At 51.7% G+C, this 13,563-nt stretch overlaps 1 protein-coding gene across 5 annotated transcripts in view; it reads left to right on the top strand.

The window, feature by feature from the left end:
• The window catches only part of DDX11 (DEAD/H-box helicase 11), a 34,380-nt gene extending 20,824 nt beyond the window's left edge, over positions 1-13,556 (top strand). For 2 of the 5 annotated variants that reach the window (XM_041735986.1, XM_041735985.1), the window contains exons 11-28: positions 1,459-1,611; positions 2,774-2,820; positions 3,154-3,233; positions 4,098-4,142; positions 4,236-4,303; positions 5,840-5,878; positions 6,124-6,235; positions 6,406-6,537; positions 7,030-7,142; positions 9,331-9,403; positions 9,712-9,815; positions 10,507-10,656; positions 10,935-11,003; positions 11,107-11,207; positions 11,631-11,715; positions 12,034-12,112; positions 12,243-12,397; positions 12,487-13,556. In XM_041735986.1, the coding sequence (XP_041591920.1) occupies positions 1,459-1,611; positions 2,774-2,820; positions 3,154-3,233; positions 4,098-4,142; positions 4,236-4,303; positions 5,840-5,878; positions 6,124-6,235; positions 6,406-6,537; positions 7,030-7,142; positions 9,331-9,403; positions 9,712-9,815; positions 10,507-10,656; positions 10,935-11,003; positions 11,107-11,207; positions 11,631-11,715; positions 12,034-12,112; positions 12,243-12,397; positions 12,487-12,516 (1,635 nt within the window). In that variant the 3' untranslated portion in view covers positions 12,517-13,556. The remainder of the gene's footprint in view (positions 1-1,458; positions 1,612-2,773; positions 2,821-3,153; positions 3,234-4,097; positions 4,143-4,235; positions 4,304-5,839; positions 5,879-6,123; positions 6,236-6,405; positions 6,538-7,029; positions 7,143-9,330; positions 9,404-9,711; positions 9,816-10,506; positions 10,657-10,934; positions 11,004-11,106; positions 11,208-11,630; positions 11,716-12,033; positions 12,113-12,242; positions 12,398-12,486) is intronic. The other 3 variants (XM_041735989.1, XM_041735987.1, XM_041735988.1) reach the window with 3 other exon arrangements.
• The last annotated feature ends 7 nt before the right edge of the window (positions 13,557-13,563 follow it).

The raw sequence follows: 13,563 nt of genomic DNA, 5'->3' as shown, positions 1-13,563 counted from the left end.
TTCAGGAGGATGTCCCTGGCTGTGGTTGGACTGACCACACTGGACCCTGGTGACCTGTCACCCCCTCTGTCCTGGTGTGTAGGGACGGAGGTGGCACCAGGTTCCTTCTGGCTCTGGGTTGTAGGAACATTTGGCCTTACTGGGGGCATGAGAAGAGCCAGGAAGTGTATGCAGAAGGATGCAGTCAGGGCGGCATGGAACAGAAATACGTTTCCACATGGCCTTTTGGATGAACATCCTTACCTAGGCACCTAGTTACCAGTGTGGGAGGAGACGGTCTTCTTTAGACTTGCCATGTTGAGTCTCATCTTTACACACAGAAAAACTGTCAGTTTGACAGATCAAAAATACTGTTATTTGGTACAGTTTTATGATCTTCTTGCCGCTGCGTAATTCGAGCGACTTTTGGAAATTGGGCTTCATTTGTGAAGAATTCCATACCAGCAGGAAAAGATTAGGTAGGTTTTCAGAGATTTAGGGAACAATGTTAGTGATGACTTTACACGGCAGTTAAATGATTGTTAGTATACTACCCTGAACTATGTTGCATGAGTGCTCAGAGGGAAATTCTAGAAACTTCACAGCCCCCATCGTTGTCACATGTCCTTCCTGGGGTCACAAGGTTAGTGCCATAGATACCTGTCAGCACATATAGTAAGATGTCCTGAAGATTTTCATGATCTTGACTTTTTGAGACACTTGTCAAGCCTTGTTTTTGCTTTGTAGTATCCCAATGAAAAAGCAAAGGCAGGTATTATCCATACATATGCATGAGGACACAGGCCCAGAAGGGCTAAGTGATTTATCTGTTTTCTCACATCAGGTGAGTAATGGAGCCAGGATTAAAGCTGGGCCTTAGTTTCCCAGTTTTCTGGATTTTCACTTTATCAGTATTCTTTTAACTGGGAAACTGTCCTCACAAGTAGCACTTAGAAATTTACAGAATGCTTTTATTTTTGTTGCCCTAACCTCCAGCCCTCATTTGAGATAGAGTTTAGCAAGTCCATTTTGTAGATGAAGAAACCAAGGCTCAGAAAAGGTTAACAAAGTGAGTTTCCCAGAGTCACATAGCTGGGAAGTAGCAGCTCCAGGACCAGAATGCGGGGTGACCCTATAGTACACCAGGGGAGCCTTGGGCGCCTCAGGGGCTACCTCAAGGGTATGCATCAGGCCAAGCACTCCTCTCTGCTTCCCTCTTCCCACCCCCGCTCTTGGTTCAGTCAGAATCAGATTGGTTCCAGTTTTGTTGCTTTTGTACTTAATGTTCCACGTGAAACTTGAGGCAAGGGTGTGTTGCTAAAAGCATAGTACCCTGCCCTAGCTTTCCCTCTTGAACGTCCCTGCACATATTCTGGGTGGGAAAGCCATTCCCACCAAGTGCTTAGAGGAGGCGGAACCCAGCTGCTAGAGCAGGGAGTCTACTGCCACTCAGGTGTGGCGCCCCCCCCCCCCCCCCAGCTCGTGGTGCTGCCCTACCAGATGTTGCTGCACGCGGCCACCCGCCAGGCCGCAGGGATCCGGCTGCAGGGCCAGGTGGTGGTCATCGATGAGGCGCATAACCTGATTGACACCATCACGGGCATCCACAGTGTGGAGGTCAGCGGTTCCCAGGTGGGTCGGCCTCCCCCTTCCTGGGCCGGGGCCTGCTGTGGGGCACCGGGATGGGGAACGTTTTTCTGAGTGCCCAGCCCTGGAATTCATCTGGCAACAGCTTGGGAGAGGGTGCACTGAGTCGAGGCAGTGGCCTCGTCGGAGGCTAACTGGCTTCCCAGCAGATCTTAGAACTCTGGGGACCCAGCTCAGGCAAGATGGCTCATTTCCTTGCTCCTCACTGGCATATGTCATCCCGAGTCCCTCCGGCCCAGGATGCTACCACCTAGTTCTTTATAACCCAGGATGATGGAGTGAGGGAAGGAGGGGACCTCACATAGTTGATGTCTTGAGCATTGCTTTGAGGGGTGCTCTGGGTTTCTAAGAGCCACTACTTATTACCTATTCCGTGCCCCGAGACACATGCAGTATCATGAATTTTCATGCTGCCTCCATGTGGGCTGGTGTTCCCAGGTAATACAAAACTCTAAGATTCAGTGGGGGTTTAAGCAGTGTGCTGAAGGTCACACAGCTCATGAGTGTGGAACTGGGACTTGATCCCTGGTTTCTGACCTTGAAGTTCATGTGCTATCCCACCACTTTTTTTTTTCTTTTAAAGATTTTATTTATTTGAGAGAGAGACCATGAGCAGGGGCAGGGGCAGAGGGAGAAGCAGACTCCCCACTGAGTGAGGTGTCTGATGTGGGGCTCACTCCCAGGACCCTGAAATTGTGACCTGAGCCAGAGGCAGATGCTTAACCAGCTGAGCCCCCCAGGTGTCCCTCCCCGCCCCCACCCCCACCACTTCTACTGACCAGTGCCTGGGTTGAACTTAAGCCAGGATGTAATGGCTACCTTGAACCATCAATCTGCTTAGTGGAAAACACGTCTTTGCCCAACCTGGTAAAAACTAGCAGGGAGATTCATTACCGGAGAGATTCAACCTCTTGCTCTTTTCCCTGACCCAAAGTGGATGGTATAGCAGACCCTCCTTGTCTTCCCCTCTCAGCTCCCAGCAGCTTCAGGCCTTATAAATCTACCTTTTGTTGTACCCAGGCCTACTACTCTCTTTGCCTTGGCTGCCATGTGGCCTGGCTGACATTTTCTAGGTATAACCTAAGATACCACTGGCTGCTTGCTCAGAACCTGGGCTACCTTCACACCCATTCTTTGTTCTCTCCAGCTCTGCCAGGCCCATTCCCAGTTGCTCCAGTATATGGAACGATATGGGTAAGACACTGCCTCTTGAGGGGGAAGGGAAAGTCCTGCTCAGTCTCTGAGAGAAAGCACTCGGGTCTCCATCTCTAGCCTGGGCCCAGCACGAAGTAGGCCAGTGTGCTGTTCACCTAGTGTTCATGGTGGTGTGTACCCCACGTAGGCCGAGGATACTCAGGTTGTAGCAGCTGGCTGTGAAGGCCTTGAGTCACAGCGAGCTTTCTTCTCTGGGGGCATATCTATCACTCGTGGCCTACTTTGAAAGACACAAAGGCCTCAGCCTGAGGCACTTGGAAGGGAAGTTGCTCATGGGGTACTACCACTTGATGTCCATTGATGTCTCCTCAGGAAGCGTCTGAAGGCCAAGAACTTGATGTACATCAAACAGATCCTGTATCTGTTGGAGAAGTTTGTGACTGTGTTGGGTGGTAAGGAGTGCTCTACCCACGCGAAACCCTGGCCTGCTAAGCTTGCTGTAGTCTGCACCCTGGATGCTAGTCAGGACACTTGGCTCTTCTATATCCTCAGGAACTGTCTTGGCCATTGATGTAGAAGATTTTTTATTTTTTATAGCTTAGTTGAATTGTCTGATCTCAGCTCCTTTTTTAGATTACTAGTTTATTTCCCCCCGTCGGAGTCCTTTTTATTTTGCCAGACCCTACCCTCCAGGTAGTAAGAGCAGCATAGCATGATAGGACTGTGGAGTCACTGTGGAGCGCTCGTGTGAGGAGAGCAGTGCAGGCATGCTCACCTTCCTAACAAATGAGTAAACTAAAGCCCAGAGCAGGGATGTGACCTGCCTCTGCCTTGTGAACCTCCCATTTCCTTTACTGTGTGGCTATACAGCTGAAGGCTTCCATACGAGCTGAAGTTCCAGGAAGCCAGGGGAGCATTTTCCTGGAGGGATTTTGTCAGATGTTGGTGTTCTTCCCTTCCATCTCTGCCTTGCCATGGGCTGCTTTGCCATCTGAGCATTTCCTTGAATCTGCATAAAGTGGTGCTTGGTCCCGGCCTCCTTGGAGGTGGCATGAAAAAAATGAAATCACAAGGCTTTGGGCTTCATGTGCAAACGTGGGTCAGATTTTGAGGCTCGCTGGAGCCTCTTTTTCTCCCAGTGGGTTTTGTTTGGTTTTTTGGGGGGGGTTTGTTTTTGTTTTTGGTTTTTTTGGTGCTTATGAATGGCTAAAAGCCTGTTCAGATATAAATGCTCTTATTTGAGGAATACAGTATTCAGTGTGAGAAGATGGGGGTCAGAGAATCACCATCCCACCTGCTTGAATTCTCTGTTTTAGGGAACGTTAAGCAGAATCCCAATACACAGAGTCTTTCTCAGACAGGTAAGAGGATTGCCTTCAGAGGCGCAGAGCTGGTCTGAGCTCACCTCTGGGACTTCAGAGCAAGGATTCTAAGGCCCTTCTTTATTTACCTAGGGACAGAGCTGAAGACCATCAACGACTTCCTCTTTCAGACCCAGATCGACAACATCAACCTGTTCAAGGTAGAGGTTTTCACCTTTTTGTGTTTGCATATCCAATTTCCTTATCTTTATTATCACTTATGAGCAAAACACTGAAGACTGGAAGGAATAAAAAGTAAATGTCTTCTGTCCTCAAGCAGTCTAGAAGCCTGGGGATCTACAGTGTAGGTTTTTGTAATTATCCCTTAAAGCATTGCATCAGCAATAAAAAGAATCTTCTACTCAGGGTTGAAGGGTCCTAGGGAATGCTGAGAAAGGGTGCCTTTCGTTATCCCAAATAACCACAAATAGAAATTGCCAGTCCTTTACTGTGTTCCATCTTTCTTCTGGCACAGTCTCTGCCCTGTGCTTCTAGTCAGAGCAGGAGGTTAACTTTGGGAACGTGATCCTGCTGTGGGGCTGAGGTGGCTGAGATCCACCTCCACCCTTGGGCTTGAGTTCAGCCTCTGGTGGTAGCTTGCTCCAGGCTGGCCTGCTGTGCAGGGTACAGCCACCATTGCTTGACTCAACAATTGAGAGATTCCAAATTACTGAAAATACAGAGCACTTCCTGCGTGTTCAAGGCCATGCACTGGGTGCTGTGACTCCGGGGTAGGATGTACCATCACCATTTGAGAGCAGAGGGACCTGAGGTGGGGAGAGGTTACCCCAGGAGGGATGGGCACAGGCTGCACACAAGTGAGCACATGGTGCTTGGTGTGTGAGCTGGTGTGTGAATTCCCCTGCCTGGACTCAAGACCTTGCTTGCTTTCCCTTCCTGCCTTCCCATTTGTCTTCAGACCAGCTTACCTGCAGCATACCCGTTTTGGTCACAGTCACTGCCATGGCCCCGTCCAACCGGCTGACAGTCTGAGGCCTTTCTGATTCTCCTCTTCTCCCTCTGGGTCCCACGTCCAAACAGTACCCTGGCCCCAAAGCTAGAAATAGCTCTTAAGCCTTCTCGCAGCCTTTCCATTCCCACGGCTGCTATGTCAGGGCAGGCTCTTTTTGTCTTGCCTTTCTGCTCTCCGATTTCACTCTCTCTCCCTTCTGGTGTCTTTCCTACACTATAGTCTAGTGGAGCTTTATTGAAAGATAGTGCTCTTTTTAGAAATCTTCAAAGGCTTCAACTCCCTGTCTTCCTTTTCCAAGCTACACATACTGTGCGCATCAGACATCCCCGAACATGCCCCAAGCTTTACCTCCTTTGTGCCATTGCTCATACATATTTTTTTAAACTCTGAATCTTTCAAGGTTCAGTTTAGGTGCTGTCACATTGAAGGAGAACAGAGGGGATGTAACTGTCACCAAGTACCTTTAGAGAGGGTCAGAGCCGTGCAGACACGTTTGTGAGGGGACAGCGTGCATGAGGCTGGCTCTTGTGGGAAAGCATTGTGTTGTGTGTGGGGGTGGCAGGAGAGGAGTGACTGCAGAGATTAGGGTGACGGCTTGGCCACAGGGAGGCTGTGGACCCCCCAGGAGGTGGCAGTGAGTCATGCTCGCAGGGGTTTGGAAAGGTGGCAGTTTCCTTTTTCCCTCCAATTGTTGCATGCGCCTTCAGTGGGTTTGCTTTTGCAGGTGCGCCACTACTGTGAGAAGAGCATGATAAGTAGAAAGGTGCGCCCTCCCCTTCCTGGGTCTGGCCAGGGTCTGCAGCACCCCCAGGCTTCCCTCACAATGCCTTGCTCTCCTCTGCTCCCTCCTTCCCGGGGTGCTGTTTGCTGGGTGGGGTGGGCCACCAAGAGGCCCCGTGGGCGGGGAGGCAAGTAGCGGGCTGTCTGGGCTATGGCATAACCTCCCTGCAGTCAGGGCTCCCAGTGCTGCACCCTCATCCCTCTCTGTGCTCTCTTACCCCTTTCTAGCTCTTTGGCTTCACTGAGAGGTACGGCATAGTCCTCGCGCCCTCCAGGGAGCAGCCCAACCTGGCTGGGTTGCAGCACTTTCTGCAGAGTTTGCAGCCCACAGTCACCAAGAGTGAGTCTGGAGTGGGGAGACTGGGCTGCAGGGCTGCGGGGGGACAGGGCAAGAACATCCGTCTCTCAGGCCTGGACTCCTCTCCCTGGGAGAATGGCTTTAGCCCAGCCTCAGGGGTTTCCTCTCACCTCATCCATGGTCCCAGACCCTCTTCCTTCTGCTCTGTGCAGCTCCCGTGACCCCTGTGGAGGACGGTGAGGCCAGAGTGCCACGGCCAGCTTCCCCACTGATGCACATTGAATCCTTCCTTGCAGCCCTCACCACTGCCAACCAGGATGGCAGGGTTATTCTGAGCCGCCAAGGTAATCCCAGGGAGGAGCCCACATGGAGCCCAGGAAGCCAGAGCAGGAAAATATTTCACCCTGGCACCTCCCTGGGTTAGGATCAGGAAGCAGGGTGGTGACGACTGGTGTCCTGTGGCCTGGGCAGGGTGGTGGAAGTGTGGTGAGGAAGGGTGTGAGCCGCTGGGAGGACGGGATATGTTGAGCCGGACTAGGAGAGAAGTTGTGTAGCCTAGTGATTGACGGTAAGATGGGTCTTGGTTTGAGTCTTGATTCTGTCATCTCCAAGCTGTGTTTATCTCCCTGAAGATGAATGCGCCAAGGGAGATGACTACCTCGGGGTTATCCTGGAGATTAAATGGGATCTAATCAAAAAGGAAAATGGTATCTCCTGTGGCTCCTATGTAGACACAACTGACCTCCCCTTTACCTCACACTCAAGCAAGTCTTTGTTGGGCCTGCCACCCAGCCCCTGCCCCCCAGAGCTATCTTTTTTTTTTTTTTTTTTTCCAGGAAGCCTTAGTCAGAGTAGCCTCAAATTCTTGCTCCTGAATCCAGCCGTGCACTTTGCCCAGGTGGTGAAGGAATGCCGGGCTGTGGTCATTGCAGGGGGTACCATGCAGCCGGTAAGGGAAACAGACCCAGCCTCTTGTGCGCTGGATGTTGGGATGGGACTGGGACAAGGGAAGGATGCACTGTCAGGCCTCTTCTGTCCAGTGGGTCCCCATGCCAGAGGGGTCAGCCTGAGCAGGCCAAGCAGCGTCCACCAGAGGGCATTGCTGTGCTGTCTGCTGCCTGAGCCCTCAGCCCCAGGGGCATTGCTGCTGATGCTTCTGTAGACACAGGATCACACTTCTCCCAAAGGCAGCTGTTCTGGAATTTGAGGACCCCGTTGGGTGCCTTGGTGCCATTCCTTTCTTATACCCACCCTAGTTACAACCTCTTATAAATTCATATATACACACACTATGTTTTCATTGTAGGCAGCAGGGGACAAGCAAAAGCGGGAAAAAAATAGATAATTCCACCAGCAGATTTTTTTATTTTAGTGTGTATCATTTAACTAGTTTTTGTATGTATTCTTAAAAATATACATACATATTTTAAAAACAAAGATCTCTGCTTCTACATGCTGGTGCTATGATTTTTTTTTTTCATGCAGCAACAAAATGTCATAAACATTCTTCCTTGTCAGGAGTATGCGTTTATCCCACCGTGCTCTGGCTGTACTTAACTCTATCATGTGAATGTATTGTACGTTGACAACCACTCTTCTTTTGTTAGATACCCAGTTTTTGTCTGTTTTAAGCAACACGGTGGCACATAAAAGCATGCCTCTGCACAGTGGACTTAGCTGGTAGAAGGCTCCTTAGTGCTCCCACACTCAGGGGCTCCTCACCCCAGCTGTTAGTCATTCCTGTCGCTTTATTAGTTTTCCACTTTGCTTTTTCTTGTCTAGACTTAGATTTTTGTTCTTGTATTAAAATCCTTTATAGTCTGGGTGCCTGGGTGGCTCAGTTGGTTAAGCGTCTGCCTTCAGCTCAGTGGGTTTGAGCCCTATGTGGGTCTCCCCTCTCAGTGGGGAGCCTGCTTCTCCCTCTCCCTCTGCCTGCTGCTCCCCCTGCTTGTGCGTGCATACTCTCTCTCAAGTAAATAAAGTCTTGGAGCATCTAGATGGCAGTTGAGCATCTGCCTTCAGCTCAGGTCATGATCCCAGGTCTGGGGATCCAGTCTCGCATCAGGTTCACTGCAGGGAGCCTGCTTCTCCCTCTGCCTGTCTTTGCCTCTCTCTGTGTGTCTTTTATGAATAAATAAAGTCTTAAAAAAAAAAAAAAGATGCATTCAGAAGGTCCCACTTCTGTCCAGCTTCAAGCTGCTCCCTGTACCCGAAGGCAATCATTTTTATTATTACTGGTCTCTCCTTCCACGGTTCTGCTGTATCTTTCTGCAGAACTAAGCAAATACTTCTACTTACTTTCTTCCTTTCCTTGCTCCTATGTCAAAGGCAGTGTGGCCAGCGTTTAGTCACCAGTGTGTTGTGGCCCTCAGGCTTCTCAGCGACCCAGGTGGTATGTGTCCCTCCTGCTGGCCACGGAGCCCTTAGCATAGTGCATTCACCCGGCCCCTCCTGAAGGGCAGTGGGGCACTCACAGGTCACTGCGCAGGAAACGTCCCTGTGTCTGTGTTGGGTCTGGAGGCCCTCCTGTGTAGGGAGACTGCCAGGTTAGAAAATAAAAATCTGTCGAATTTCTTAAATATGGTCAGATTCCCCTCCTGCTGGAGGTGACTGGTCTGTCCCCTCTGCCCCCCCAGCAGTGTTTGAGTGCCTGTTTTTCCACAGAGTGGTCACATTTGTATAGATTTTTGTCAATTTAATAGGTGAAAACCCTGGAGTGCTTTAAAACAGCGCATGGGTCTCCCTGCCCACCCCACCCCCCTTTTTTCTTTAATGGTCTAGGCTGGGGCCTGGGCACGTGGGTTTTGTTTATTTTTTATATTTTTATTTTTTGTGGGTTTTGTTTAGAATTCTCATATGTGATTTCGTTGCATGGCGACGGGGGTGAGAACCTCTCTGCCTCATTTACCAGATTTCCTTTGCTTTTCCCACCATCTCACTGAGACTGTCAACACCCAGTATTGTTAACTTTTTTCTCTTTTTGCCTATTTGTTTTCAATTCCTATGGACTTACTGCCTCCCAGTCCAGACTTTTGTCTTCTCCCTCCGTCCCCCCTCTCCTTGCCAAGGCCCCCTGCCTGCTCAGGCCTGCTGTCCCTGGCCCCTGGGCTAACACAGAGCCATGCTGTTGTATCCAGGTGTCTGACTTCCGGGAGCAGCTGCTGGCCTGTGCCGGGGTGGAAGCTGAGCGAGTGGTGGAGTTTTCCTGTGGTGAGAATCCGTGTCCAGGGTAGGCCATGTGTCATACTCCAGCCCCTGTTGTCACAGTTTGACTCTGTGCTCTTATCAGGCCCAAGGGGTTTAGGAGGCCATGAGGCTCCAGCACTCGCCAGCTCTCACGTGAGCTCACTTAATCTCCGTGCTCCCTCCCCCTTTGTGCTGTGGAAGCAGGGTAGGCAGACTGAGTGTTGGAATTCCCTTTCCTATTGTGGAAGACAGGGTTGGCAAATGCTTTTCCTGGACCCTGCCTTACAGAATAGTCAGCACCTCATTTTCAGCCCCTCACCGGGTCTCTGCAGGTCATGTGATCCCTCCGGACAATATTTTACCGCTCATCATCTGCAGTGGGCCCTCCAGCCAGCAGCTGGAGTTCACGTACCAGAAACGAGAGCTACCACAGATGGTTAGTACCAGCCTACTCACTTTACCATAGCCTTTACCAGGGCAGGAGAGCAGTTTCTGGGGTGCCAGGCACTCTGGCCAATGCTTAGTGTTCAGGTGTTGGGGAGATTAGTCCTGGGGTCTTTCACTGTGGAGCTGGCACAGGATGGTTAGTGTCCATCTGGATTCTTATCAGGGGAGGCCTGAGCTTCCCCTTTCCACTCACCCCTTAGACTCTTAAATAGTTTTTTTTTAGAACCTCGAGGCATCCCTTGAGGGATGAGAGAACCTGGTGAGAAAGCTGCTCGTTTCCTTTGGTTCTCTGGCCATTTGGTTTTATCGGTCCCTGCCCTGGGCTTGAGGGCCCACTGCTAGAGGGGGCACCTGGGGATTTCAGTGTCCAGTTTGTCGTAGATGGTGCTTAATCCCCAGTGGCCCGCTGTGCATTGGGAATTGGAGCAAGGAGGCTTCGGTGGCATACCAGCGGCAGGTTTTAGCTTGGAGCACTAGGATTGTGATGTGTGTCGTGGGGAGGGTGGTACCTTCTCCTCTGATTCCTATTCCAGGTAGGCATGGGGTTTGGTGGGGGAATGGGACATGCCCCTTCCCCCATGGCTACAGCTACCCTTGGGTCTCTATACGTGGTCTTGAGTCCCAAAGTTAGGAAATGTTGTTTGGATATGGCTACAGGGAGGGCTGTCTTCCTTCCTTAGATGGATGAGACCGGTCGCATTCTCTGTAACCTGTGCACTGTGGTCCCTGGAGGGGTGGTCTGTTTCTTCCCCTCTTACGAGTACCAGCGCCAGGTCTATGCCCACTGGGATAAGAGTGGTCTGCTGGCCCGCCTGGCTGTCAGGAAAAAGGTGAGTGAGCACTCAGCTGGAACTCCCACTTGTGAGGATAGGACCCAGAGTTCCTGCTAGGACTTCTGCATGTCAAACCAGGTGAGGCCTCATGTATGGGCTTCTGCTAGTGCCTTGCCTCCGCCACTTCTAATCCCTGACCACCTCTGTAGGATTTCCCTAGAGCCCCTTACTGTCTGGGGGTCTTCAGTTCCCAGTCTCAAAAACATGAAGCCAAGAGTAGACAGGGACTCAGGCATTCTGAAACCCTTTCCTGGGAGATGTCTGTTTTCCTTCAGATATTTCAGGAACCCAAGAGAGCAAACCAGGTGGAGCAGGTGCTGATGGAGTATTCCAGGTGCATTAAGGTGAGAGGTGGAACTCAGAGGCCTTGGGTCCAGAGAACATGTGGAGCTGGCAGCTGTAGATGTTCTGGGTGGCATCCGAGTTTTGGGCTGGTATTTCCTGCAGTGTTGTGGCCAGGCGGGAGGCACGGTGACAGGTGCTCTGCTCCTCTCTGTGGTTGGAGGAAAGATGAGTGAAGGTATTAACTTCTCTGACGACCTTGGCCGGTAAGTCCTGGGTCCTCTCATCTTCTGGGCTCTGACACTGACCACACCTCACTCCGAACAGCTGGGTTCCTGCCTGCAAGCTGATGACATCTGAGTCTGCATCCCTGACTGACTGCTTTGGTCATTCAGCTGTGTGGGGAGGTGCTTTGGCCTTTGATTCCAGGTGGAAATTAGGCAGAGCATGATTTTGTCAGGACTCAGTTCATGTAGCCTGCACCCGGTCTCTTAGCTGAGAAAACCTGCTCCAGGTGCAGGTACAGGGTGGGGAGGGAGAGGTAGAGCCAGCAAGCACAACTTGGGGCTGAAAGAGTGCTGGATGTAGCTGTTGATGACGTGTGGGTGAGGCCTGGGTCCTTCATCCTGGCCTTAAAGATGCGCTGGGCGCCTGACTGCTTTACATGGTGTGGGCTCCCTCCGCCCTAGGTGTGTGGTCATGGTAGGCATGCCCTACCCCAACATCAAGTCTCCGGAGCTACAAGAGAAGATGGCTTACCTGGATCAGACCCTAGTGAGTATCTCATGTCCAGAGGATGGGAGGAGATGGCTGGGGAGAACGTGCTCTCTCCTCTAGGGCCATGATACCAGGGCTGTATCACTGTGACTTCCCCACTGCCCCTTGACATGCCAGCGTTTCCTGTCTGCTCCAGGGGAGGGGACGCACCCCCTTGCCCTCTGGAGCTGCTCTGTGATCTCTGTTGTAGCATGTGTTGACATGGTGCCCATGAAGCCTGCTATTCTTGGTCCCATGCCTAGTAGTGTCATCTTCTCAGAACACTGAGCAAGAGGCAAGAAAATACTGACAGGTGCTCTCCTCTGCCCTTCCCAGCCCAGAGTTCCAGGTCAACCACCCCCAGGGAAGGCTTTGGTGGAGAATCTGTGTATGAAGGCTGTCAACCAATCTATAGGTGGGCGTGGGTTCCTGGCTTTTGGAATGCATGGTGGGAGAATGAGGTGACAGGAAGGAGGGGACACGATAGAAATGTACTGTGGGGGAGGCAAGTGTAAGTAAGAGCCCCAACCTTTGTTCCCATCTAGGCAGGGCCATCAGGCACCAGAAGGATTTTGCCAGCATAGTGCTCCTGGATCAGCGGTATGCGCGCCCACCTATCCTGGGAAAGCTGCCAGCCTGGATCCGAGACCGTGTGGAAGTCAGAGCCACCTTTGGTCCTGCCTTTGCTACCATGAGGAAGGTCAGTCCTGCCTTTCCCTGCCCTCGGAGGCACTCCCCCCCGCCCCTCCCTGAGATCTCGTGCCTCACTGCTTTTTCTTATCTCCCCAGTTTCATCGTGAGAAGTCAGTCCCTTCCTGAGGGATGGCCCACCGCTGCCTGCTGCCAGGCTTTTCCTTCTCCCTGCCCACTTGAAATGTTTGTCTTGGGCTTGCTCTGAGGGGATTCAGCCTAAGAACATGAAGCTGGAGCAGCCCAGCCCCTTTCCGGGGTGAGTGGGCTGCCAGGACCAGGCATAGGTGGAAAAGCCACTAGGAGAAAATCAGGTTGATTCTGAAGAAACCGGGTCCTGGCCATCCTGGGGCCCACCCCAGGGCAGTTCTCCCTCCCTGGATTGAATCTGTGTGCCCATTCAGTGTGGCCCAGAGTCCAGCTCCCTCCCCCACTTCCTGGCCAGCCTCCCATTGCAACATTTCTGTCCTGTCTCTCAGTGTCCACTCTCCCAGAGGTGAGGTGGAACATGCCCTCCTGCCTTTTCCCTTTCTGGCTACAGTTTGCTGTTCTAGACCTTCACCCTCTCTTCAAACCTAAGAATGTTCCCTATTTCCAGCCCCCAGCTGCCCAAAGGGCTCCTTCTGCTCAGGGGCCTCTGATTACCTCAACCCTATCTGCTTTCTCTGTGTTAGGAACTGGTAAGAGAGCCATGTATTAGCTCCCCCACCTGCTAGGCTCTCTGTGTCTTTCTTTCCCCCAACCACAGTGCTGGTCCCTCACCTGTTCCATAGCTGGCCTGGTTCCAGGTCCTCCTCCCAAGTTGGTGGCACCTCCTTCCCACTAAGCCACTTGAGCAAACTTCAGACACCTCCTCCCTGACTTCAGCAATTATGCCAAGGGCCATTAGGCTCCCAGCAGGACTATTTTTAGAGATCCTATGTCTGTCACAGAGATGTTTTTCCCTGTGTGAAGATATCCTCCCATCTGCAGCCACCACCCCCACCACCCCCGCCCGTCCAGTTGACCACATCTCTGCTCTCCCTGGCCCAGAAGGGGCCTTGGTCCACTCTGTGCTCTGCCCCCATTGCTTGAGCCCAGTGGGAGCAGGAGGACAGGTGCTGGCTTAAAGGAGATGCTTGCACTCTGCACAACCATAGCTCTTTAATTAAAAGTGCACTGCTGGTTTACACTTGG

This window comes from Vulpes lagopus, chromosome 21, assembly GCF_018345385.1.
Source record: "Vulpes lagopus strain Blue_001 chromosome 21, ASM1834538v1, whole genome shotgun sequence".
Classification (NCBI taxonomy): Eukaryota; Metazoa; Chordata; class Mammalia; order Carnivora; family Canidae; genus Vulpes; species Vulpes lagopus.
Note: the sequence above shows the minus strand (reverse complement) of the source record. Positions and strands in the feature narration are given on the sequence as shown.